The 10,832-nt window shown below is 44.1% G+C and overlaps 1 protein-coding gene across 1 annotated transcript in view; it reads left to right on the top strand.

The window, feature by feature from the left end:
* Positions 1-6,115: 6,115 nt before the first annotated feature.
* Positions 6,116-10,832, top strand: part of pnpla7a (patatin-like phospholipase domain containing 7a) — a gene marked incomplete at its 3' end in the record, with an annotated part of 60,230 nt that continues 55,513 nt past the window's right edge. The window contains exons 1-3 of the mRNA XM_084338587.1: positions 6,116-6,178; positions 6,610-6,678; positions 9,077-9,164. Coding sequence (XP_084194713.1) covers positions 6,122-6,178; positions 6,610-6,678; positions 9,077-9,164 — 214 coding nt within the window. The remainder of the gene's footprint in view (positions 6,179-6,609; positions 6,679-9,076; positions 9,165-10,832) is intronic.

The raw sequence follows: 10,832 nt of genomic DNA, 5'->3' as shown, positions 1-10,832 counted from the left end.
TAAGCGGTCCCGGTCACTACAGGGCAAGTGACCGGTCCAGGAGGTATGATGGAGGCCCTGCAGAGACCGACAGTGGTGGGGTGCTGTCGAGAAGTGGAGGTCCTGATTCAGGGCAAGAAGATACCCTGTGTGCTGGACACGGGTTCACAGGTGACTCTGTTTGACCAATCATTCTTTCAGCGCCATTTCGGTGGCGAGGTTCTGGATTTCACCTATCGGCGGCATTGAGGTACTGGGTCGAGGGGTGGTGATTGTAAATGATGACTGTATTAGCACTGTATGGGTATGGGAGTATGGGCTGTTGGGCATGAACGTTAAATCAGAGTGCTGGGAGGGCCTATTTCACAAGGGACACCCAGGGCAGGAAGCTTTTAAGTCCACTGTCCCTCCAGCGGCCAGGAGGGTGTGGGAAAAGGCGTTTACATTTTGCCAGCAGGTACAAGGCACCCCCCCCAGCATACGTGGCCAGTGGCACGGCTAGGCTGCTGCGACAGGCCCCTGTCCTGGTGCCCCCGGAATCTGAGATTGTGGTCTGGGCAGATGTTACTCCGTGGATGGGTCGCCTGGACTGCCCTGTGCTGGTGGAAGACCACACCGACCTGGTGGTAGGAGAGCGTGGCTGGCGAGTAGCTTGGTCCCTCAGCTGGGTACGGGGAGGTAAGGTGCCACTGCGTATTTGTAACCCCCATCTCTCCTCTGTGCTAATCCCCCAGCAGTGCTCCCTGGCCACGGTGTCACTGGTCCCCCTGCAGGATATACATGGGGCCAACCATCTGATTCTGACAGACACCGCCCCCGGGGTGGTAGAAGTGGATGTGCGTCGGGTAGCTGAACCCACCCTGGCCGACCACCCGGCCCTGGATCTGAGGGGGGAGGGACTGACAAGGTACCAAGAAGTACAGCTCGCTGCCCTGCTGCGCCGATGGACCCATGTATTCGCTGCACATGAGGAGGACTTCGGGCGTACCAAGGTGGTTCGACATAATATCCCCACTGGAAACGCACCACCGATTCGGGAGAGGTACCGTCCGATTCCACGCAAGCTATACGCTGAGCTGACAACACTGCTGCAGGGGATGATCGACAGCAAGGTGGTGTGCGAGAGCTCCAGTCCATTCTGGTGGTTCTGGTGACACAGACAACACCCGTCTCCCTCACAGGACGGCGTTACCAGAGATACAGTGGCGTCGGCAGCGAAGCTTTATGCGGGCTGCTGCCGCCTTGAGCTTGGGCTAAAAAACATGCAAGCTCGCACCCCTCGTGCCGGGAGGCCAGCCCACTTTCTTCTTGAAAGGCGGGGGCCAACGTCCAGTGCGGCTAGCAGAGGGCATCCCTCCTCAAAGACTTGGGACTCTGTTAAAGTTAGAGGTTCTATGTAGGATTGCTAGTAACTGTCTAACTGCATATATAACTGTTTCCAATAGAGGGCGCTCTAGGCGGAGCCACTCATGATACCACCAGGTGGCGAGTATAAAAAGAGATGTCTCCTCCCCCTCTACCTCTTTCCCCACCAGCCTCTCAGTGAGAGGAGAACTCATGTGCTGCTGCTCATACCATGTGAATGAATAAACCACGCCAAAGGCTAAAGATAGAAACCATGCCTCTTGACCACATTATTGTCGCCCCATAGCCAGATTCTGTCAACAGACTCGAACCCAGACTCGAACTCGGGGCTCCCAGGAAAACAAAGCCTCTGTTTTCATGGGGCGTCAAACAAGAACCCCCGTCCCCTCCATCCCGCAATGGAGAGGCAACAGAGGAATCCCCGCTTGGAGCCGGCTGTTCTGCGGGGCCGCAAGCCTGCGCAGCCGACCCCGCACAACTGACACATCTGAGGCCCGCGTCGCAAGACACCACCCACCCCTCAGAGAGACCGTCGGCCAGCCGACTGCCTCTCGTGGCAATAGTATCCAGCTGCACAGCCGGAGCGCAATGCTGGCGGGGGAACTGCCCAGCAACACGCACTCCCCAAATGTGAAAACGCCGGTGGAGGTCAGAATAATCCTCTAGACTCTCCGGTGGTGACGACATTATCTTTTCTTTCTCCCGTAATTAGTGAGAGAGGGAGAAATAAAAGACAACGCCAACACAGCTCCTATAACTAACTAACTACTTTAAGCACTAAACTTGAAGCGGTGCTATACACAGACTTCACGTGGTGAAAGTAGGGAAGGAGCTGGTAGTATGGCCATGTATGAGCGGATGTGGGCGTGGCCAGGCAGGTGAGGAGCGTGCATGTGGTTGAACGTTTTCATGATAGCATATGATTAAAGGGACAGTTCCAATAGAGCAGAGCGCAAAGCTATACGAAAAATAACCATCGTTTTGCAGGCTGTGACATACCGGTGTAGAGTTTTGATTGATTGAAAAGTTTATTAACAGATTGCAGAATGGGTACAGTACAGTACAGCTCAATACATACAATTGTTAAGAGGATGCAGACCTGAGAAAGACTTTCGTCTTGTTTCCATCAGGGTCCTCCATTTTCAATTCATCATATGACACACACGACATACAGATAGACAGTACTGCTACATCTATACATTTATGACATACCAGATTTTCAAATACAGTACTGTTTGTGATACAAAAAAAATCCAGAAAAAGAGTGTATATACATTTAACATAGAAACTGTGCATTGGGGGAGGTTGGGTAGGTGGGGTGGGGCTGTACATTGGAGGTGGGGGGGGGGGGGGGGGGGGTTGGGTAGGGTAGGGGGGACACACACTGTACATTGGAATACTGACCTACATTTGACATAGAAACTGTACATTGGAGGAGGTTGGGTAGGTGGGGTGGGGCTGTACATTGGAGGTGGGGGGGGGGGGGGGGTTGGGTACATTGGAATACTGACAAAGCCATGCTTGGTCTTTATTGTACAACTGGGTTAGGACATTTGTAGGGGCCAGTTTTGAATTGCAGTCTCCCGTAGGTGTTCTTTGAGAGTGTTTTTGAAGGTGGGTAGTGATTCACATTCCTTTACAGCTTTGGGTAGGGCGTTCCACATTGTTGTGGCATAATTGCGAAACGTGTTTAGTCCCTTGTTTGAGCCGAATCTGGGTTTTACATGATTTGTGGAGCTCCCTCTGGTGTTGTGATCGTGGTATTCACTGACCTTTGGGAAGTATTTTGACATGTACATGGGTACCTTGGTCGTGTAGACAGGTTGCTATCAATATAATTAGCTTTGTGTTTATTGTTTACTTACTTACTTATCCCCATTACGCCGGCTGGCGCATAGGGCAGCAACAACGTTTCTCCACTTGCATCTATCTTTGGCCATCTTCTCTATGGTCCCCCAGCTCTGGTGGTTTTGCTGGAGCTCCTTCTCTATAGTCCTATGCCATGTCGTTTTAGGCCTCCTTTTCTTTCTTTTGCCTTCTGGGGTCCAGTGTAATGCGACTCTTGGGATTGCGTTGGTGTCCATTCTGAGTATGTGGCCAATTCAGGTCCACCTTCGTTTATTAATTATACAGTGCATGTCATCTTGTTGGGTAATGTTGAGGAGGTTATTGTTGGAGATGATCTTGGGCCAGAATGTTTATTGTAGTTGTCTCTTATACATATTTAAATATTTTTTTTTATATTGTTTTAATGTACAGTATCACATTGTATAACCAATGAAAAGTGCATTTGCCCACTTGACATGATTGATTTTGAGAAGAAAATGGGAATTGTTAATATAATAGGTTACTTCTCAACTTTGGAGTGCAACAGAATTCTACTCCAAAAGAAAAGTAGAAACAGTACTGTACTGTTGTTTATACTCTGCTCCTGTGTTGTAACCCAACCCCCTCCAATGTACAGTAAATGACCAAGTATGGTTGTCAATATTCCAATGTACAGTTTTGCTTGTACAGTTGTACAGTGTCCCCCACCCACCCACCCCTCCTACCCGACCCCCCCCCCCCCTCCAATGTACAGTCCCCCCCCCCCCCCCCACCTACCCAACCTCCTCCAATGTACAGTTTCTACGTCAAATGTATATACTCTCTTTTCTGGACTCTTTTTGTATCACAAACAATACTGTATTTGCAAATCTGGTATGTCACGTTTTCAGTACGAGAAGACAAGACAAAACTTCTTTCTCTGGTCTGCATCCCCTTAACAATTGTGTGTATTGAGCCGTACTGTATTGTACCCATTCTGCAATCTTGTTGCAATAAAGTTTTCATTCACACTCAAAATCTGTGTTAATTTTTTATTTTGCATACTAATGTTCTGTGTCTTGAGTCGTACTTGTATTGAAAAACTGATTTTATGTCTGAGGAGAAGACCGGTACTAATCATCTTCGTCTCCACAAAAAGAAAAATTACATGTGAAGTATGTTGTGTGCCAGGTTCAAACAGTGCTGTATATGTACAGTTTATTCCTACTCCTATCCAAGCTCCGGGAGGGTCATCAAAGAGAAGTCGGGTCATCAAAGAGAAGTCGCCTATTCTTAGTCCTTGCCCCACAATGGTGGAATGAACTACCCACCCCAGTTAGGACAGCCGATCCCGTCTAATCTTTCGCCGTCGACTAAAGACTCACTACTTCAACCATTTATCTAAATAAAAAAAATCGAACACTAACTAACCTTACTGTCATGCACTTGTCCTAATAAACTAACCTACACTGTAGCACTCAACACTTTATGAACATTGTTACTGAGACGAAAGTTAAGTTTACTCTATTATTACTAGATCTGGTATGTCTAGATGTAACACTGTATGGGTACAAGTTTACTCTATTACATGTCTAGATGTAACGTCTATGTAAACGAGACGAACCCCGCCCTCCCGCCCCCCCCCCCCCCAGCCCATTCGCAACTACTTGTCCAGACCACTTATACTTGTCCAGACCGCCTCCAACCCGTCCAGCCTGGCTCTGCGGCTCTGCAGATACCCCCTATTGTCAGCTTTGAATGATGTAAACAAGGATGTAAACAGGAAGTAGTCTGAATGCCCTGTTTGTGTCTGATTGGATGACTCGTTTGTTATCGCGGCAAAGGTATATATCACACTAGCGATTGGTTCATGTGGTAAAGTGGGTGGGGTCAATACAACTTTGTAGTGTGGAGCTCGCTAGACAGACAGCTGACTGTCGTCTAACGTTACTACGAACAGCAGCACTCTAGAAGTTCTGAAGGTAAAGTTAAACCTTTCTTTCTACAGTCAGTGGATCATTTCGTGAAGATCTCATTGTAACAACGTATAGTTGTACTGACACTACCTGTACTAGCTGTCAACGTTAGCAGCCCGCTAAAGTGCACGTTATTAATTAGATGGAAGGGTAACGTTAGCTTATTCATTGGCTAACGTTAGCCAGAGCTTGTTACTGTCATCATGTAACCATCGCTAATGTAACTGTACTAGGCAATCAGACAGAGACGACAGATCCTGGTCCAGTAGTTAGTTATCGACCAAGTGAATGAAACCAAGAGTTAAAGGAACACGCCAACATGATGGAAAATGCGCATACTGTCTTCTCCAGAGTCAGACGAGAAGATTAGGTACCAATCCTCTCTGTGCGTTCAGTCGAAAGCTGGCATAGCTTAGCACAAATGAACGCAGCGGATACGGACCACTAGCCCCCAAAACACATCTCATGGAGTTTTAAGTTAGGCTAGTGGTCCGTATCTGATTCCCTTCATTTATGCTAAGCTAGGCCATTTTACACAGCCGGATAGCTTTCTACTGAACGCACAGAGAGGACATTTATATGTATATTCTTGTCTGACCCTGGAGAAGACTAGTACGTATAAATTATTTCCCATACTGTCTGCATGACTATTGACATGTATGAATAGTTGGAGCACCCCCAGAGGTATTCCAACAATGAGATGTGAGTGACTACTATGAATTGAAAATGGGGGACCCTGATGTAAACAAGACAAACGTGTTTCTCTGGTCTGCATCCCCTTAACAATTGTATGTATTGAGCCATACTGTATTGTACCCATTCTGCAATCTGTTAAATAAAGTTTTCATTCATTCATTCATTCATTCATTCATTCATTCATTCATTCATTCACAGCAACCGAAGCAGACTCCCAAAGGGTCTTGTGTCAACTTAGCCTGAGACAGAGAGAGAGAGAGAGAGAGCTTGTTTTCAAATCCCATTATTTTCTGTCCAGGATGGACTGCCAGGCAGACGATGAAGGACCCCTGTGTAGCTGGGCTAGCACAGCCTCGGTGAGTAGTACCATACATTTGAAACCAGTGATGTGGGGTGGGGTGGGTAAACGGTTATCCTACTCTCTACGGGTGGATTTTGAGTCTGAATGATATGCCGATAGGTGCCATCCACTGATGTTACTGGTGGTACTTTGTATGTACTGTACCTGGATGCACAAGTCAGCAGGAAGGGTAAAACTCTGGCAGCTAAGTGGAAGTAAGAGTGTTTGTCAAACAGTGTCGAACTTCAGTGCTACATTCTTGAGTGCATAGCATAGTAGTATATACACATATAAGCATATACCGGTAAGCATAGAGCGTATAATACATAAAAGCTCTGTGTATGTATTCTTTTTATTGAAGTATTACTCTACATAAAATGTTATCTATAGCACCTTTAACTTGTCCTATCATCATAAACATGTTTTTTTTTTTTTTTTTTTTTGTAGGTGTTGGTAAACAGCAAAATGAGTGCACGAGTGCAGCAGTTTGTGGAGGAAAGGCTGCAGACCACCATGGTATGAAACACATTTTGACTCTCATAGCATATGCTCTCATTGGGGCAAGATGCACAGTAAACTGTTTTTCTGATTACTATTATTACTGGTTTGGGAACTTCACAGTCTTCCCCTGAAAATGATCTGGCTCTCATCACAATCATTTAAATAGACATTGCTCTCCTATTGTTTTCATCTAAAGGTTGTACTATGTACAATTAGCATGTTGTGGCTGTGAAAGGTAACTGCACCGTGTTTAAACATGGAGGGTAAGAGAAAATGGCAACACAAATAAATTTCTTCAGGCAAGGTAACACTGTTGTTTTACATTAGTGTTGTTCCCATTTTATGCTCTAGAAATGAAACCTTAGCCTTTTACACATTTCGCAGCACTGATCAGACCTGACCAGAGGAAACTTTATGGGCATTTTCACAGTTTCCTGCATTGCTTTTGGGATGGTTTTCACTTGTTCAGCCCAACTCCATGATTTAACTTGCTAATGAAGCAATATTCTTTCCTGAAACAGTTACATGTTTTATGGTTGTGCATGGTCACACCTGCTAGTCCACACTGGAAATACTAGTCTGTTAAACAATTTTCATTGTCTTCGATGATACGTCTGCTGCGGGTCTGCACTGAGTTTGTGGAATGTTATGACCCAGTCCTTGGCCACAACAAAAATGGAGACGCACACAATATAAGGGGGAAATTAACTGATTTATTAACTAAAAGTATATAACTAAGAAAACTATTTACAAAAAGTATATAACTAAGAAATGTACAATGGGAAGTAAATCAGTAGTGTAGGTGCAATGGAGAGTATGGTGAGGTGAATGTTGTATAGTGTAAAATAAAGAAACCAAAAAGACAAAGTTTGGGAGAGGAGACACACAGACTGGTGACCAATTTCCTCTCTGCATGTTCAGTTGAAAGCTATCTGGCTGCAAGCTAGCCTAGCTCAGCACAAATGAATGGAAGCGGATATGGACCAGCTAGCCTAGCTGTTGGCTAAAAACCATACCTGCAATCTAATCACTTTTTTAGTTGACCGTAACCTTTTTATCTCAAATTAGGGCACTTAAAGTGAATGAATGATTTATGAGTGGATTTGTGTCCCGTCACCTTTTTCACTCATGAGTTTGCAGTTATGAAAAACACCTCTCCTGGACTTTTAAGCTAGGCTAGCTGATCCGTATCCCCTTCCATTAATTTGTGCTAAACTAGGCTAGCTTGCAGCCGGATAGCTTTCTACTGAACCTGCAGAGAGGAAATTGGTATCTATCTATCTTGTCTGACTCTGGAGAAGACAGTATTGCACATTTCCCATAATGTTGGCATGCTCCTTTTTAAAACCAGGGAAAGCCCTGCACAGAATAGCTGTGTTTTATATTAAAGGGGAACTATCTTATAAATGGCCTTTTTGAGTGTTTAGCATTGTTTCCTAGCTATGTGAACTTATATTAATATGATCTATGTCTCAAAATTCTCATATTGGCGCATTCTTCCAATTCTCCTCTCACAATATTCACCCTCACTGAACTGAGTCGTTTGAAAATGTGCCTATATGTGATGTCATATAGTCACTGCTGCATGTTAATGTTCAGGCGACGACGACGCTCCGCAGTGGTTTAGGTGCCCAGGCTCAAAACAGCTCGAGATCTTGAGGTAGAAAAATGCTGTTTTTGAGGACTTGATTAGAAATACAAAACAATGAATAAAAAAAATATATATATTACAGAGGTGTTCCATAGACTCACGGGAATTGTGTAAAAGTGCCCAAATAGTGAAAGAAATAGTAAAATAGTTCCCCTTTAAAGTCTGTACTCAAGGATTACCACTGATATCCAATCCATAACATAGTGTGTTAATGACAAATGAAGGATTAGTTGAAGGGAACGAGGCAGTACTGGAGGGAACTAAAGCAGACCCTTTGACCTGGCTTTCTCTGACCTTATGATGCAACCATGCTGTTCAGTGTTTCCCCCTATTGTATCGTGTATCAGCAGTGTTTTTCTTACACATCTGTCCCTGTTTTGGATAAATGTTATTTTTTTACGGGCGGGGTTGTCCTATTTCACTATGATGTTACTGTGTAAACGGAACACTTTGCCTGTAATGTGAGGGGGGGGGGAGTTAATGCCTCTCGCTCTCAATGATGGGAGCTGTATTGAAGTTACCTTTTTTAGTAAATCCACAAATTCTTGTAAATCAGCAAAAAAGTCATATGTAAGCCTTGTCTTGCAGCCGATGCACAATCCCCTTTCCCCAATGTTATTAGCTAACCCACCTCTGTGAGCGGTTCTGTTAACGTCACAATGAAATTGCTATATGTTTTAGTTTTTATTCTTGGTAATTTCTCTTGCAATGGTGGCAGTCGTTTTCAACACGGTTGATGTGCTGATCTGTTGTGTCTTCCAGCTGACCGGTGTGCTGATCGGGGCTGTTGTAGCAGTATCTATGATTGGCATCGTGGTGCTGTTCCTCTACAGAAGATACAAGCTGGCCAGTAAGCCCTTCTCCTGATTGTCGTGTGTGTGTGTGTGTGTGGAGGGTATCTCTTTCCATCGGTTTGTTTTTAAAGGTACTATAGATGTAAAGTAATCATTTAAAAATAATACAAGTAATACAAGTATTGCTTTTCCTCCCAAACAATCATTGATTAATGAATTCATCATTTAAGAAATGTGGGCACACAGGGACATACAACATGGCTACAGATCTATGGATATGATAAAAAGAACACGGATATATCATATTTGCAGACTTGAATTGAACTCATTGAATGAGGTAGAATCATGTAATGGAGCTGTGCAAACGGCATTGAATGAGGTAGAATATTGTAATGGAGCTGAATGGTGCAAACAGTATTGAATGAGGTAGAATATTGTAATGGAGCTGTGCAAACGGCATTGAATGAGGTAGAATATTGTAATGGAGCTGTGCAAATAGCATTGAATGAGGTAGAATATTGTAATAGAGCTGTGCAAACGGTATTGAATGAGGTAGAATATTGTAATGGAGCTGAATGGTGCAAATAGCATTGAATGAGGTAGAATATTGTAATGGAGCTGTGCAAATAGCATTGAATGAGGTTGAATATTGTAATGGTGCTGTGCAAACTGTATTGAATGAGGTAGAATATTGTAATGGTGCTGTGCAAACAGTATTGAATGAGGTAGAATATTGTAATGGAGCTGTGCAAACGGTATTGAATGAGGTAGAATATTGTAATGGAGCTGAATGGTGCAAAGAGCATTGAATGAGGTAGAATATTGTAATGGAGCTGTGCAAATGGCATTGAATGAGGTATAATATTGTAATAGAGTTGTGCAAATGGCATTGAATGAGGTAGAATCATGTAATGGAGCTGTGCAAATAGCATTGAATGAGGTAGAATATTGTAATGGAGCTGTGCAAACGGTATTGAATGAGGTAGAATATTGTAATGTAGCTGAATGGTGCAAATAGCATTGAATGAGGTAGAATATTGTAATCAGGCTGTGCAAATAGCATTGAATGAGGTAGACTATTGTAATGGAGCTGTGCAAACGGCATTGAATGAGGTATACTATTGTAATGGTGCTGTGCAAACGGTATTGAATGAGGTAGAATATTGTAATGGAGCTGAATGGTGCAAATAGCATTGAATGAGGTAGAATATTGTAATGGAGCTGTGCAAACGGCATTGAATGAGGTATACTATTGTAATGGTGCTGTGCAAACGGTATTGAATGAGGTAGAATATTGTAATGGAGCTGTGCAAATAGCATTGAATGAGGTAGAATCATGTAACGGAGCTGAATGGTGCAAAGAGCATGGGGGGAGAGTGTCTGTGTGTGTGCATGGCAAGTGTAGGGTTCGGGGGTGGGGGGTAGAGTTCAGCGGGTAGATATGAAACACTGTTTGCTCGTCATCCAAAAACATTTACACAAATTAAGAGTTTCAGTAATACATTTTTTTTTTCACTACAGAACACCGTTGGTCGCTTATTTCACTCTGTATGGAACACCGTTGGTCGCTTATTTCACTCTGTACAGAACACTGCTGGTCACTTATTTCACTCTGCGGAACACTGCTGGTCACTTATTCCACTCTCGTTGGTCGCTTATTTCACTCTGTACAGAACACTGCTGGTCACTTATTTCACTCTGTATGGAACACCGTTGGTTGCTTA

This window comes from Notolepis coatsorum (genome assembly GCF_963971535.1).
Source record: "Notolepis coatsorum genome assembly, contig: SCAFFOLD_453, whole genome shotgun sequence".
NCBI lineage: Eukaryota > Metazoa > Chordata > Actinopteri > Aulopiformes > Paralepididae > Notolepis > Notolepis coatsorum.
This window is presented reverse-complemented; position numbering and strand designations above follow the sequence as displayed.